Raw genomic sequence first — 17,091 nt, forward strand, 5'->3', positions numbered from 1 at the left:
GTACCACTTGCATTAGACTGCAGAACATGTGGGCCAGTGTTCTAAGTCCCCTCAATTTTAATCGAGGGAATTTATATGCGCTTGCTTCTCCAATTGAAATCACTGGGCTTTAAAAGTACTTAATTTGAGCTAGATTGTGTCCACATTCTATAGCTTTGTGAGTTAGAGCTCATTGCTTCCAAATTGTATTGTATAGCCACCATGTCTGGTCCAACCAGTGTTTTTATTAACAAAGGAGTTCACAAGAGCACATACTTCAGACAGCGTCCACCTTGTGGCTCACCACTCACAAACTGAACTGAAGAAAAAAAACACTGAGCATGCTCAGCTCATCAGACAAAGAGAACCCCACTGAGCATGCTCAACAACCCAAGAAAATTAGACTACTAACAGTCTAGAGGTAATATTCCTAAACTACAAAAACACTTCGAAATATTTTTAGAAACAGTAACCTGTAGGGATGTACACAAAATGTTTTTATGCCTCATTAGAGAGGCACTGAAATGATTTGGGTTGCTGCAACCTAAACATTTCAGGCAGGGTGTGTGTGTGTGTAGAGCGGTTGCTTAAAGGAGCAGTTACTCAGGTCCTTACTTGCTCTTCTGGCGCCCCACTGCCGTTCCAGTCACAATGCTGTGCTGCTCAAAAGACCACACGTGGCTGCTTCCCTGTTCCCAGCAGCTTGCACACGGCACACACATGGCATCTGCAAATGCTCTGGTGCCATTTGCATGAGAAGCAACACCATGCTGACCATGCAAATGGTGCCAGTGCAATGAGCGCATGCACAGAAGCCATGTGCATGCCAACACTGTGCGCAGCCTGCTGGGAACAGAGAAGAGCAGCACAACACTGTTGCTGAAATGGCAGGGGGCAGTGGAGAAGCTGTTGCTCTCCACACACACACACCTGCCCAGAATGTTTCATACACATCCCTACTGTCCTGTTTTTAATATAGAATAGCAAATGATGTATATACAATTGCTGAGAGAGAAAATACTGTGAAAGAGAGAGCTTCACAGACAATCCACAGCCAGCAGTAATATAGCTATAACAATTCAGAAGGCGATGGGTCCCTGTATTTTCCCCGTAATTCCTTCCATCAAATTAAGCCATTTCCAGTCATCAGCTTGTGCAGATGTAACCAATTCATACAGAGAAATTCCCGCTGATTTCCCCCCCTTTATATCATAACACTAGAGAGCTGAAAGCTGCTTAGGTTTATTTATAACTTGTTCCTTCCCAATTGCAACCATTTTTAGTAAGAACTGATATAGAGGACACTTTTTTAAAGATAAGGATATGGTGCTTTCAAAGCACAGAAATGAAACCTTTGCTCCATGAGTGGGAAGGAAGGAAAATATAACTTTGAACCCTACCACCATTGCATGCAAGGGGGAAGGGAAATAAAACTCTCAGAACAACTGAGAGTCTCCTGGAATTGGAATTTATATTCTTCTTTGCAGTTGTGCTGATCACCATCTGTTGCCTTCCCCTCCTCCTCTGCATCCCCAACCTGCCCCCAGCTTGTTGAGCTCCTGGCAAAAACACTGGCTTGTTGCCACTGCCATTACAATCACTCACCTTGTTCACTTGCTGCCCGCCAGGCAGTCAAGTGCTGGAGAGAGGAATGGCATGGGGCCTCCCTCATTCTGAGCTCCCCCTCAACCTGATGGCAAGCGGCGCTGGGCAGCAGGAGGAGCAGTGGGCAGCAGGAGCCACCTCAGTCAGTGGGAGGAGTGGCAAGCCACTGAGAGGCCTTCCTGGAGGCCCATGTAAACACCATCAGCTCCACCGCTGGCTGCTTGGTGAAATGTGGCAGGCTTGGGCTCAGAGTGCTTGTTGTCAGCACCAGCAGCTGGACAGAACAAACATGGAGTTGGCAGTGAGCGGTGTGGGCCTTCACAACTATCCCAGAGGCCCAAGGCCCTCAGCTAGTACCCAATGTGGCCATTTTCATGTGCCTCCCCTGTACATGGGAACTATGCTATGGCAGCACTGTATTCAGTCTGTCTTACACTCAGGTAAGTGTGTATGGAATTGCAGCCAAAGTTGGTTTTCTTCCACTCAACTTCCATATATCCAAAACAACGAATTTGTTTCCCATGCTTAACATGAGAGTTAACCCTGCAAAACTCATTCCCTTTTGATGCTCATACACACATCAAGCAGTGTGGGAGCCACTTCTCTGTTGTTCAGTTCCACATTGCTGGGAAGTGTGTCTGAATTAAATATCTGCTTGGGTGGGGCCAACTGCACAGGCCTTTACGTGCAACCAGCACTCCATCAAGAGCGGTGCTAAGCAGGTGAAAATGATAGACATGATTGACCCTATCCATATAATGGTTTAATTCACACAGACACTACAGCCCTCAGGCACCCCACACCTTTTCCCCAGCTACCCCACACTTATTCTCAACATGCGCTACACAATTGCCTGCCCTCCCCATGTTTGTTCCTGGCCACACCACAGCTGGATTTTAAGAAGCCCTACCCCACCCACCATCACTGTATTACCTGGGGCAATTGCCCTGCAATTGGCTGCCTCCCCATGGTGGGGAGGGGAATGGGAATGGGAATGAGAATTCCGACACACGGCTTCCGATCATTCTGACCTCACAGCTATACAGAGACGTGACTTCTTCACCAGTGGGTATGTGAGTCCGAAGGGGTCCTAATTGGGAGAGCCGGCAAGTATGAATATGGTTGAGTTGCAAATGATATGATGCAGTCACAAGAGTAAATGTAACATTAGAACATAGTCCTAATTTGCAGAAGAGGTTTATGATCTCACATTTGCTACCAAGCTTCAAAACACAGGACATTCATAAATTTTCATTATGTATTGATATTTGTATTTATTTTTGTTTCCAAATTATTTTTCTCTGTAGTAAAGCACTGATTTTTTAAAAATTCTTTGACCATTTTCATATGATATATTAAAAAGCACTTTTGATCTGCTCTTATGCCATATGTGGCAAATATGAATGCTAATGCAAGATAAGATGTGGAAGAGAAATAAAATGTACATTCTCATTAACACAGGCTTTAGAGACAAAACCTAGGGAGGAGAAACCAATGTAAGCCTCAAATGGAAATTCCATTGCCTTCATATTATTTAATGAGCCCATAACAGTCATATTATTGCATGTGTTTGTTTTATTCATTGGAATAAAATCAGGTAGGGGTGTGTGTGTAAGGAAGTTCTTCAAATTTGAAGTAGTAAGATAGGAGCTACAGCTTATAATATGAGGCTCTAGCCTGCCTGTGATTATGTCAAGGGGGTTTCAAATGGTTTGAGAATAGAAAGAGGAATGTTTTGATAGATTCATTGCTGAATGGGGTTACCAGTTTGGGCCCTGTTGTTCTTCAGCAAATCTGAAGTCAAAGCTTCCACACTGTCTAGGAACCAAGTGTGTAGAGTTTGGTAAGTGTCGCAAAATGGCAGCGAGACACGAAGCATATCAGAGACATAATTTTTTAGAACTTTGAAGAATTTTGTTTTGTTCCATTCATTTTTGTTATGAAAACCCAATCATCTAATTCTTCATTTGTTAAAAACTGATTTAGTTTAATAATGAAAGCCATCTATTTTTCCTTACCGGACACTTATCTGAAGTATGGCTGCAGCAGTGGACTGTTAAAAAACCCACAAACCATCCAAGTTTTAAAGGAGCAGTAAAGCTCCTTTTCGCAGCTGTCTCCTGGCAGCTGCCATTTTCCACCACAATGTCCCCGATATAGTGTAGTTCCAAGGCATTGTGCGGGAAGAAACAGCAGCAACCCCACCCCCCCAAAGGGTGGCTCCCACTGTCAGCCACCTGTTTTCTCACAAAGTTATGGAACATCTGGGTCATTGAAGGGAAAAGCATGGTGACTGCCCTAAAGTATTCTGGTGCTTCTCTTAAACGTCTAATGGTTGCAGAAGTGGGGGAAGCCTACTGTCACAGTGCAACAATAAGTCTCCCCATTATGAAAATGGATGAGGCTAAGGAATATCTTTTGGTTCCTACAGGACTTCTCTGCATTTGTTTCATAACGAATGAAAAAAAAATCAAATGGGCCCAGCTTGGTTCTATTTTTCATTTGTTTCACAACAGATGCAGAACATTTTTGCTGTTACATTGGTTCTTGATGCTACTGTTTTACTGTCTTATGTTCTTATGTTATATTTTTAATTAAAATTGGAAAAATTAAAGATTAAAGTAATAAATACTGTACTGCTGTGCTTGTTATCACTTTATAAAAGTTGCTGTTAATGGAAAAGGTAAGCAAATGTATCCCTGTGAAATATCAAAAGGGATATTTCTTTTGAGGGGGGGGTGGCATTTGGCTTGAGAAAAAAACACCATACACTTTGTCTCAAATGTACACATTTGGGAAAGTAATGCTGGCACTTGTATTAATAAAATTACCTCAAATAAGATTTTCCCGTTTGTAGCATCTGTTTGCTCATTGTCCCCTTATGAAATTTTTCATCTGCTGGAATTGCTCATTTCTTCAGAGCAGCAAGAACCTATTTTTCATCGTTTTGTTGGTTTGTGATGTTTCAGTCTTTTCTGTGTTTTAATCACAAGGACTAAGGGCAATTATCTTTTTAAGGTAATTATAAGGTAGGCACTGACCCTTCAGTTTCCCCCACATATCTGAAATCAGCTGTTTTAACGTGCTGTTAAAGGCCAGACTAGGTGTGCAAAGCACCTGCATGTATGTCAAAGATGTGTTTGTCCTTTTCAAATATAAAGGGGAAGTCTACTCATGATACAAAACGGAGTTCACAAGGATATGGCCAGAAACCTGTCTCCTCCCCTACCTTGCCTCACAGTGCTCTGTAACTTTAAGCAATTTTCATTCTGCCCAGCTCATTTCCAGTATCAGAACCAGACTGGGGTGGGGGGGCTGCTTAAAGGCACCAGGAAGTTTTTCACACCTGGCTTCTAGTTTGCATCTCTTCCAGAATGGAGGAGGTGCGTTCATATATCGGCAATATTTACCCCGAAGTTCCTACGAGCTATTGGGGAGAACTTCACACATAATTTGGGTTTTTTATTGCTCATTAGAATGTAGCCCAATTTATATCCCTGGTAACTTGGCAAAGGGGCACCTTTTAACGTGGTGATTCTCTTTATTTAGCAGGGGGAGAGTAACTGTCCCCATCCACCCCCAAAACAGGACCTCCAGTGACTGTTGTTGGTGTCTATCTTATGTTTCTTTTTAGATTGTGAGCCCTTTGGGGACAGGGATCCATCTTATTTATATATTATTTCTCTGTATAAACCACCCTGAGCCATTTTTGGAAGGGCGGTATAGAAATCGAATTAATAATAATAATAATAATAATAATAATAATAATAATAATAATATCTGGAATGCTGCAAGTCCATCAAACAGTAGAGGAGGAGAAAAGAGGCCTTGAAGAATATATCAAGGACAGTGAAGAAGATGCACTTCAAATGGTCAATAATGAGAAACTATTCAACACCAATGAAACAGAGCAGGCCTACAAGAAAGAACAAGTCAAGAACCGAGCAGAAAAAATGAGAAATAAGCCCCTGCATGGTCAACATTTGCACAATATAAGTGGAAAATCAGACATCACCAAGACCTGGCAATGGCTTAAGAATGGCAACTTGAAGAAAGAAACAGAGGGTTTAATACTGGCTGCACAAGAACAGGCACTAAGAACAAATGCAATAAGAGCAAAAGTAGAAAAATCCACCACAAACAGCAAGTGCCGCCTTTGTAAAGAAGCCGATGAAACCGTGGACCACCTAATCAGCTGTTGTAAAAAGATCGCACAGACTGACTACAAACAAAGGCATGACAAAGTAGCAGGGATGATACACTGGAACATCTGCAAAAAATACAAGCTACCTGTAGCCAAAAATTGGTGGGACCATAAAATTGAAAGAGTGGAAGAAAATGAAGATGTAAAAATATTATGGGACTTCTGACTACAAACAGACAAACATCTGCCACACAATACACCAGATATAACTGTAGTCGAGAAGAAAGAAAAACAAGTCAAAATAATCGACATAGCAATACCAGGGGATAGCAGAATAGAAGAAAAAGAAATAGAAAAAATCACCAAATACAAAGATCTACAAATAGAAATTGAAAGGCTGTGGCAGAAAAAGACCAAAATAATCCCAGTGGTAATTGGCGCCCTGGGTGCAGTTCCAAAAGACCTTGAAGAGCACCTCAACACAATAGGAGCCACAGAAATCACCATCATCCAATTACAAAAAGCAACTTTACTGGGAACAGCCTATATTCTGCGACGATATCTATAACAATTGACAATAAAATTCTGGCATCCCAGGTCCTTGGGAAGGACTCAATGTCTGGATAAAGCAAACCAGTCAATAACACCTGTCTGACTGTGTAAACAAGAAATAATATTTGGGGTGAAAAAAATCCCCTTTTTACATCAGTTTTTGGGGGCAACTTCAAACGCACAGTAAAGTCTCTCAGTAAACCCGTGGTAAAGCCTGCTGTCTGGGAAAGCTCCAGAGCATGGTGAGATAAGCCAGGGTTTCACTCCCAGGGCAGATTTCACTCCCTTTCGCTGTGAACTCCTTTTGTATAAAGAGCAAATCCTCCACCCCCTTGCATTATATGCGAATGGGAGAAACACATCTTTAGAATATATACTGCACATCTGTCCTGCACATCTAGTTTGGTCCTAAGTTTTATACAATTAAAAGTATAACATTTTAAAACCTTAACATTAGTGTCACAGTTAGCTTTTTCCTCTCATGTGAATTATACTGTTTTCCGTTTCAGGTCCAATACCTGCCCACTATGGTTAAGATCCATAGAACAACGTTGCATATCAGCAATGGAATTTTGCTGTTGTGTTTTTTCCTTTGAATAGCAGACCCTCGTGTCATATCAAACTGCTTTTAAAATTCCCTTCTTCTTCAAAGGAGATTTGCCACATGGAACAGGACATAGTGCATGTACTGTTCTTTGAGAAGTACAAGTCCAACATTGCTTAGGTACACATTGCTGGCCATGAAGTTTTTTAGACCAGTATTGGAAAACCAGAAAATACAAGGTACATGAAAGTCTGCGGCAGAGGTGAGCAAAATGAAAACAAAAGCACCTTAAGTATACATAAACATTATCTAAAGCAGGAGCAAAGTCCCTGTGATTTGGAAGCTGTTTAATGTTCTTAGGAGTTAATTTTCCCCTCTGAGAAGCTCAGTTAATAAAGTAAAAGGCACAGCTGTCACAATCTTATTTTTATATTTAAAAAGCTTAATTTAATCTGCTCTTCAGATCTTTATAGAGATTAATTTTAGTCCTGCTCATGGGATGCCCCTTGCTTTCATGAGGTCTCAGACCCTAATGTCTTGCTGTTATATTCATAGAAAAGGCTAAAGTGCAAGTCATTTCTTATGAATGTTTACAGTATAAATTTACAAGCCTTCTTCTATGGAAGAACGCTTATGCTCTATACAGTTTTTGTCAAAACATTTAAAACAAATTATAATAACCTTTTGTCATATCTCATTTTACTTGCATAAACAAGTCACAATGAAACTATAAATGATGGAAAATTTAATCCGCATGGCTTGCATTATCAAAACTGTATTTTCCTCAGTGTCAGCAGTGCATTATCTTTGAAAAGACTCCTTTTAAAGAAAGATGTCATGGTAGGATCTGGATAAAAACTATTTCTAAGCTTCAACTAGTTGATGTTTTCACCTTCTAGATATTTCTGAGATAAGCAAATAATCCCAATAAAACAAGATTTTCTGTTAATCAAATGAATTTCCCAACTGGTGGTATTCCAGATATTGCTGAATTACAATTGTCATCATCCCCAGCTACAATTTATTGTATGGGAGTTGTAGTTCAACAACTAACTTGATGGGAGTTGTAATTCAGCAACATCTGGAGTACCACGGGTTTGGAACTCCTGGATTAGATCAATGGCTAACAGACTGCATTTGGAAACCCTGTATTTTCTTGAAAGTGAATCAGAAATTCCTCATTGTAAAAGCAGACATCTTGCCTAACACTACTGAACATCCTCTTCAATGTGTAGCTGCAGGAGCTTTGTGAGCGGCTGTTTTGTGTCACATTCCCAGTTCAACCCAGGCAACAGAGAGGCCCAACAGGTCTAGCCAGGGTCTCACATGAGCAGGTTCTCTCTCTTAGAACAAGGCCCAAAATTATCTGCAACATGCTAGGGTTCTGTAGCAGTCACAGAGGGATTCATTGACAGATAAGTCAGTGTGGAAAGGCAGAAAGATCTCTTCTTTGGGCACAGTGAGGTGGTTGCCTCAGGCAGTGGATTGATGGGCCGGGTGCTGCCTCCTGACTCAGCAACAGTAAGAGTGGCTAACCTGTGACACCCCACCTGCCCATACTGCTACTGGCTCACTGGGCAGCAAAAGGCCTGAGCACAGAGACATAGATAAAATTGTCTCACAGGGATGTATGACACAATGGAAAATACAGAAGGAGGCAATTCACATTCATGTGGTGCATTATTGCAGCTCCGGGGGTGGTGGAGTGATGCGTCCTGGCACGCTGACCCTTGCAGTTACCAGCAGCAGCCAGTGCTCATATGGGTGGGCGATCCGGCTGCTCAAGGAGAGGGAACTGCTCGTATGTGGGGAGGTAAGCTCCTCACGCAGAGGCATAGCAAGGTTGTAGTCGGCCCAGAGACAAGATTTTAAAGTGGGCCCCCTCCCCTCACTGAAGCTCAGCTCATGAAGTAAAGAAATCTTAAGTGAGGCTGAATTGTGGGAACAAAAAGCATAGGAAAATATGTGCCACAATAGAACATCATCCTAAATTATTTTTTTTAAGGTTTTGTAAATTGTGGATGATGCAAGTCATTTAATGGTACTAGAGAAAGACACGCTGTTCTGGTAGCTCCAGGTCTTAACACTCACATCAATTTCAGAGGATGAATACAACTGAAGGAAGCTTGGGGCAGGTGCATGGCTGGGGGAGTCAGTCATGTGACTTGCCTCTGGGGAGCAGTGGACCCCCAAGGCAGTGGACCCCCAGACAACTGTCTCCCCTTGCTCTATTATAGTTACACCCCTGTCATCAGGGTTTCCTCCCGGCTAACCCTATTGCCCTTTCTCACTGGTCATGAGAAAGGGCTCCCAATGTTATTGTGATGATCAGCCTTATTTAGTCTCTTCTCTCCGCATACCTTTTGAAGAGGCAGTGACAATTCACAGATAAAATTGGAGAGAAACTTGCAATACCCCTGTTCTCATGCAGCCCAATTTCCATCCATTACATATGCACACATGTGCACACACACCATTTGACCCCATACATATTAGTATTACTGAAGGCTCTGTTGGATTTATTACTCCTCATTTATTCTGAGTAAAGAAGCACAAGATCAGACACAAGACTAGAATATAAAAATAACTGGTTAGAGAGCCACCCAGTGGGGAATTTGTCGAGACTGTTGGACATAGACCATGAAGAACACGCATAATTTTTTAAAATCACCGACCAGGCTGAGTGGTCAGCTGCTCAGGCTGACCTAGGCTGACCCAGCCATGGTCTACTCTGGAACACACTACATAACCTTAGACAAGTCACTCTTGCTTGACCTATCCTTACACATAGCTATTTTGCAAGAAAAGTGATGCAATTCTATATATGCCATTCTGCTGCCAACTTGGTGGTTGATAATACACCTTTTTTTCTCATATGGACTCTGGCTTTAAATCAGTTGGGTGGTGGTAGATCTCCATTTCATATGTATCACATATAGTTGGTGTGCTTTCCTTTTACATGGACTCTAGCTTGTAATCAGATTGCTTATAGTTGATGTATTTTTCCCTTTCCTGAGTGACCTTTTGGCAAGGTAATTTTGGGGTGCAGTAAAAGGAGAAAAGTACTCTGTTCCTTGAATTTTCATGAGTGTCATTATGAGGGCTATGGACTAATGCACTGTGTGAAGCTGCCTTTCAGACAAAAATATTACGATGGTTTTTTGGTCTGTGTAAACAATGTATACTAGCTTAACCCGTGCAAAGCATCTGTGCGCCAGTACTTGATTGCTCCCCTCACCACCCTCCACCACAGGCCCCTCGCCTCAGAGTTCTCTCCACCCTCACCTGAGCTGCGCTGCTGCTCCTTCCGCTCCGTCCCATTGCTTCCATTCCCCTCATCCCCTCTCCTCTCTTGGTTGCTCCTCCATCCCATTGCTCCATCCCCCTCACCTCAATTAGTCATGGCTGCAGCATTACCAGTGCCGATTGGCCAAGCTGCAGCCCCCTAAACCCAGAGACCTCACCCAAGCCCTGCTCCTGCTCCTTCCCACAGGAGTAGCAGAAGCAGTTGACTGGGCCCTTCCTTACTGCTGCCACCATTGCTGCTCATTCCCCTCAGGATGCTGACAGGCTTGGGCCCATCCCTCCTGTGCCTGCCTCTGCCAATGGACTCTGTAGCCCTGAGCAGCTGTGACAGTTGACTGGGCCCTTCCAGACCCCTCCACCCCACCCCCTATCTCTCTCTCTCTCTCTCTCTCTCTATCTATCTATCTATCTATCTATCTATCTACCTTCTCTCCTCTACAGTCTTCCCACCAGTATCAGCTGCATTCCAACTGACCATAACATCACAGGCTCCTCTCCTCTATTTGCAAATGGAACTCCCATTGACCAATCACGACAGTGCTCCTGATCTGTTACCTTTGATTGGTAAAGGACTGTGTGGGCAGGGCTTGCCACACACCATTTGCTACAGACCAACAACAGCAACAGCAGCAAATATTTATATACCACTTTTCAGCAAACGTTTCCAAAGTGGTTTACATACGTAAATAATAAATAAATAAGATGGCTCCCTGTCCCCAAAGGGCTCACATAAGATAGACACCAGCAACAGTCGCTGGAGGTACTGTGCTGGGGGTGGATAGGGCCAGTTACTCTCCCCCGCTAAATAAAGAGAATCACAACTATAAAAAGGTGCCTCTTTGCCCAGTTAGCACCTGAGCCTTTTATATATTTTGATTTCTATGCATTATACATATGTAATTTTAACTTCCTGTTAAAGTGCTGCACTTTATTTAAAGAAGTAACTTGGATTGCAGGGAGTCAGCCAAAGGCCTGTAAAAATTAGCCTTATATACAAACAAACTATGAATGTAATTCCCCATTGAACAACATTAGCTAATTTAATACATCAACTCTGCATTGTCTGATATTAGATAAGCAACTCACTTTTACAATAGGAACATAAGAAGCTGCCATATACTGAGTCAGACCACTACCCAGGACTTTTTAAAAACAAACAAGCTATTCTAGTAAGAACTGATCAGACTACTTTCCTTTCACTGTCTCCACATCTGGACTAAATTTGGTGCAAATCGAGGTCCACAAATTAGATCACTTGCACCTCAAATGTTCATGTGTCTGGCATCTTGGATCGGGGTGGATGTCATCATTACAAACTTCACCATTGAGGTGTAGTGTCACTCACTACAGCTGTTCAAAATTTGGTTCAAATCAGTTAGTCCTCAAGTTAGTGCACTTGCACCTCATAAGTTTATGCATCCGCCATCTTGGATTGGGGTGGGTGATGTCATCACAAACTACACCATTGGGGCATCCCTATGCGTCCATTCAACTGTAGCAAATTCTGTTCAAATCGGTTAAATTGTCCACAAGTTAGCACACTTGTGCCTCATAGGTTTATGCTTCCACCATCTTGAATCAAGGTGGATGACATCACGAACTACACCACTGAGGTGTCCCTGTGTGTCACTCACTACAACTGTACGTAATTTGGCTCAAATCAGTTAGACAGTCCACAAGTTAGCCCCCTTGTGCCTCAAACATTTATGCGTCCACCATCTTGGACTGGGGTAGATGACATCATCACAAACTACGCCAGTGAGGTGTTCCTATGTGTCCCTACAACTGTAGCAAATTTGGTTAAAATCGGTTAGGCGGTTCACAAGTTAGCGCAATTGCACCTCAAAAGTTTACGCTTCTGCCATCTTGAATCGGGGTGGATGACATCATCACAAACTATGCCGTTGAGGTGCCACTCACTGCAACTGTACCTAATTTGGTTTAAATTGGTTAGACAGTCCACAAATTAGCTTGCCTGTGCCTCGGATGTTCACGTGGCCATGTACCTCAACAGTTTACGCATCTGCCATCTTGAATTGGAGTGGATAACATCATCACACACCACATCATTTGGGCATCTCTATGAGTCCCTACAGCTGTAGCAAATTTGGTTAAAATCACTTAGGTGGTTCACAAGTTATCCCACTTGCGCCTCAAAGGTTTATGCATCTGCCATCTTGGATCGGGGTGGGTGACATCATCACAAACTACGCCGTTGAAGTGTCCCTGTGTGTCCCTACAACAGTTCCTGATTTGGTTCATATTGGTCCAGGCGTTATGAAGTTGATAGTGGGGGTGGTGGGACATATGGACACACACAGAGAATGCCAGGTGATCCCATAAGCCTACTGAAAGTAGGCTAAAAACCAAGACATCAAATTGTTCCGTTCAGAATGAGGAAAACAGTGTCTGTATTGGCCCCAAAATATGTGTTAGAATGTTAGAATTCACAATATTCATTTAAAAGATGCATCTTAAAATGCCTGAATAAAACATAGATAAGCAGCAGTCAGTACAGCTCTTTCAGTGTCCTGGTGTTCTACCGCGGTGTCCTACCACGTTTTGGGTGGTATAAAAATGTGATAAATAAATAAATAAAATACTACTGTGCTTTGGATTGTCTTTCCCCCCCCTAGTTAACCATAAGTGTGAGTAAACAAGACCTTATATTATAGGGCTGCAACAGCAGCTATAAGGGTGTTAAGGGTGAGATGGACCAATCTCATTCCACCACTTTAACCAGAAATCTGGAGGGCAGTAGATTCTATGGCTTGTAGTTAGAAAATGGCTCAGTGCCTTGATTTTGAAACTTTGCTATGTAGGAGAGGTGAGTTTGACGCCAACTTTGAAGTAGAAAGGATAAGACATGGCTTATTTATAGGAGTGTAAAGTCTGATGAGTTACTCAGCAATTTGACAATTTTTTGTTGGTTTTTTCTCATAGACTTTGCTAGGTTAGACTTTATTTGGTGATTTCTTTGTACTGGGAGTTTTAAGAAAAGACTTCTTGTATTTGGTTAAGGAGAACATCTAGTACACGCTTTGCCCTTGTAGTAGTGTTAAAGGTTTGTAGTTTTTATTAAAAATGCACTTAATTGGTCCGTTTTACCCAATGAATCTCCACACATGCTCAGTACAAACCTGTGTTGCTTAGCAACTGGTTCCCCTGAGCTCAAGGGTGTCAAACTCAATTGGGTAGTGGGCCAGAGATTATTCAAATGCACCTCCAGGGGGCCACACATAGCATACCAAAAATGACTCATTACTTTGAAATTTAAGATTATACACCCCCACCGCACTTCTGTGCTCCACACTTCTCTTCAATTCCCTCTGGTCCTTGACAAAGCAGAATGGAAGGAAGCAAACAGTTGCTTTATCAGATTGGAGCCTTGTAAGGATAATTTTGCTGGTTGTGAGTATTCAAAGGTCATAGGCAGTGAAAAAAAGAGCACAGAGGAACAATAGATTTGGATCGAAAACTGGGCAGGGCAAGTGTCTTATCCAGGTTTGGGAGCGGTCAGCTATCCATATCCAAGGCAATGGTGGCACTGGGACTAAACACAGCATAGAATACCATACCATATCCATATCTCCTAAATAACAAACTTTCCCAGCATTTTGAAGCTTAGGTGAACATGGGAAGCCCTTAACATGTTAAACAGAAAGATTGGGGGGGGGGTAATAGAATTCTTAAGGTGAGCTCGAAAGCATGCTGCACAAAGAATCCACATAATTTGAACTTTCTTATGTTTTGAAGTTCTACCTTTTCCCCTGTTTCCTCACTATTTTTAATACTCTTTTGTTTTGCAGCTTTCTCCTCGTGTTTGGTTGCTTGATTTTGTCAGTATTTTCTACTATTCCTGAACATACATGGCTTGCCACTAGTTGCCTCTTCATTCTGGTAAGTGGACTTTATACCACAAGAAAACTTCATGGATAGTTAAGTAGGTTTTTATATTCTGTGCATTCCCAAACATATTAATGTATCTGATCCAGGAGTGCGAAATCTATGCCACTGAGCAGTCCTTCTGGGTTAGGAGAAGATATTGCTTACCAGGATTATTCCCATCCCCAAGAAAAACAAAAGATTGAGTTCCAATGTTGGGACAATACTTTGTCAGAGTCTAAGGCAGTTCTCTTTGGACAGTAGTGACCAGCTTGTTCCTGTTCTCTTCTCCCTGCCCCAGCTGCTGCAATCTGCCTTGTCTTGCCTTCCGCAGGGTTAAACCTTGGCGTGTGGGCTGGTTATTTTCCCAGTTGTGGAATCAGGTTAATAACCAGCCCACATGCTAAGGGTTAAACCCATGGCGGGCAAGACAAAGGGAAATGTGCAGCTGGGGCAGGGAGAGGAAAACAGAAACAAGCCACCCCTGCAACTTGTTTTGTGCTCACCTGTCCTTCTGTAAAACTGCTATTTCTTTAGGGTGACCGTGGTTCAGAAGAGATAGGCGTTCTCTTCAGATGTTCAAAAAAGGGGCACTCCAGCATTCTGGTAATGGAAAGAATCTCTATCACGTTTAGTGTTTGCCTCTTAAGATAGCGGGGCGGGGGGAAGTGGTTAAGGCTTTTTGAGTGCATCAGTAACAGGTTGGGACTTCCAGGGATGTTCTTGGGAAACTCTGTGAGTACAGCATATCTCTCTCTCTCTCTCTCTCTCTCTCTCTTAACACCAGAAGAGGGCTGTAGATCCTGTTTATTTAGAAATTAGCAAGAAAGGCAACATTACCTTTCCTTCAACATTTCCAATCCAAAAGTATAGATGTACGCATAATTGCAATGCATCGGTAGAAGCTCTGTCATTCTTCTAAGTGACAGAAGCCTTTAGCTTTGGAATGTGGTCACTATAGTTGTCTTCCCTACAGGATCCAGGGGATACTTACTGATTGGGTATATGTCCTGCTCCTGCATCTGGCTTTTCCTACATTAAAATTTTTTTTGGCTGACATCCAGACTAGCACTGTGTAGATGTAGCAGTGCTGTTCCAAACTAGTGTGCTATGCTATCATGTGAGAGGGAAAGGTGAATTTTTGCCAATCTCCCCTGCCCTCTGAGCCCACTGTGTGTCATGAAAATATATCCCTGAGGGTTGTGCATTCGGCTTCTGAGGGAAGGGAAGATTGATAATTATCACTCCTCCTATAACTCGCACAACAGCACAGCCCTCACCTGGAACTGCACGTCACCCTGCTACACCCACACACTGTTAATCTGGATGTCAGCCTATATGTATCCATTGTGTCTGGATTAACAAAATGTATGTTGGTACCAAGAGATAGAAAGTGAGGCATTATCAGGTAAGTACTTTAGTTATATTGTGCAGCATAAGATATTCACATTGATTCATACAACAGATATGCAATATTACTTCAAACATATGCTTTTATTTCTATGTCTTCATTATATATTGCCCTTTTAACAGCATGGGAGTTAGACGGGAGTTAACTTTGATTTCTAATGAAATCAAATATCCAAGAAGCCAAATTCTGCACTATATAACAGTTTCCCTTGAAGAAGCAATGGGACGTGGGTGGATATCTTGTTATTAATGGGTCACTGCTTTCCTCCTCTGAACTCCAGAAAATTAAGGAGTCTCAGGGCATTAAGTCCTATCCTACAAGGTTCCCAACAAGGTTAGCAGCTGGTGTTTGTGTTTGGGAAGTCTTTGCGTTCACTGCTTTGCACAGAAACACTAGCCCTATTCACACATTATGTTCAACACATGTACAGACTGTTTGCCAAGAGGTACAAATCTGCTCACAGATACAGTTCTTCATATGTTATAGTGCATATAATATATTGCACCCTTGCGCAAGTGCTATAGCAAAGAAAACAAAAACAAAACAGTGGCAGGGAAAGTGCCACTTAGAAACAAGAATTTACTTTCAGTTTTGTGACCTTGCACAAGCAATCCAGCAAAACAAACAAAATGGCGGAGAGGGTGGCAGTTCATACTGCTTTCCACTTCTTGGTTTCCAGGCAGGGGCTGTCCACATTCTCCTTGAACCACATTATCTGCCCCCTTCTCCTGCCCCATTTTTGGGCAATGGAGTCACGGAGGAGGCAGGGAGATAACGTGACATATTTAAAAGACAAATTCTCGTCTCCTGCGCGCAAAGCCGTCAGGGAAAGTGCTGTTCAAAAACAAAAAATTAATTGCAGCATTGCACCCTTGCACAAGCACTGCAGCAAAGAAAACAAAAACTAAAAAAAAACAATGGCAGGGAAAGTGCTGCTCAAAAACAAGAATTTACTTTCAGCGTTACACCCTTGAACAAGCAATCCAGCAAAAAAAGAAAGAAAGAAATGGTGGAGAGGACCCCTAGATAAACATCAGGCGAGTTGGGGATTGGGTGGATTTTGAACAAGCAGGGAGCAGCAGGGGAGTCAAGGCAGCTGCCCCCTTTGCTTTGTCCCCCAAAAGTGGTGAGCAGAGCAAGCACAGGCAGAACCTCTTCCCTCTTAAGGCTCTGCCCACCTGTCAGCTGCTCCTCCTTTGCACAGTGTAAAAATAAGAAAACATAAGGGAGGAAAGATAAAATAACGGCACTTCACTGCAAGTGATGTCAGATTGTGGGCGGTACGGAAGCACACTTAGGGGACATGTTGCAAAACTGTTGCAGCGTGTAATGCAGAAAGCCTCCTGGAAGCAGTGATGGGCTGGATGAGACATGACAAACATACTGAATCTAGACAAGACAGAGGTCGGAACTCAGGACACAGTTTTGAGCTGCCGGTTCTGAATGGGGTCATACTTCCCCAGAAGGAACAGGTGTGTAGTCTGGGAGTGCTTCTGGAACCAAATCTCTCCCTGGTGTCTCAGGTTGAGGTAATAGCCAGAGGTGCTTTCCATCAGCTTTGACTGATATTCCTGCTGTGTCCATTTCTTGAGAAAAACAACCTCAAAACAGCTGGTAGTCTCCAGACTTGACTACTGCAACACGCTCTTTGTTGGGCTACCTTTG

The 17,091-nt window shown here is 42.7% G+C and overlaps 1 protein-coding gene across 12 annotated transcripts in view; it reads left to right on the forward strand.

Moving 5' to 3' along the window:
* KCNQ5 (potassium voltage-gated channel subfamily Q member 5) overlaps positions 1-17,091 on the forward strand; it is a 576,092-nt gene that overhangs the window by 382,307 nt on the left and 176,694 nt on the right. For 10 of the 12 annotated variants that reach the window (XM_053286867.1, XM_053286878.1, XM_053286866.1 and 7 more), the window contains one exon: positions 13,940-14,030. In XM_053286867.1, coding sequence (XP_053142842.1) covers positions 13,940-14,030 — 91 coding nt within the window. Of the gene's footprint in view, positions 1-13,343; positions 13,542-13,939; positions 14,031-17,091 lie in introns of those variants that run through there. The other 2 variants (XM_053286868.1, XM_053286869.1) reach the window with 2 other exon arrangements.

Source organism: Hemicordylus capensis, chromosome 1, assembly GCF_027244095.1.
Source record: "Hemicordylus capensis ecotype Gifberg chromosome 1, rHemCap1.1.pri, whole genome shotgun sequence".
NCBI lineage: Eukaryota > Metazoa > Chordata > Lepidosauria > Squamata > Cordylidae > Hemicordylus > Hemicordylus capensis.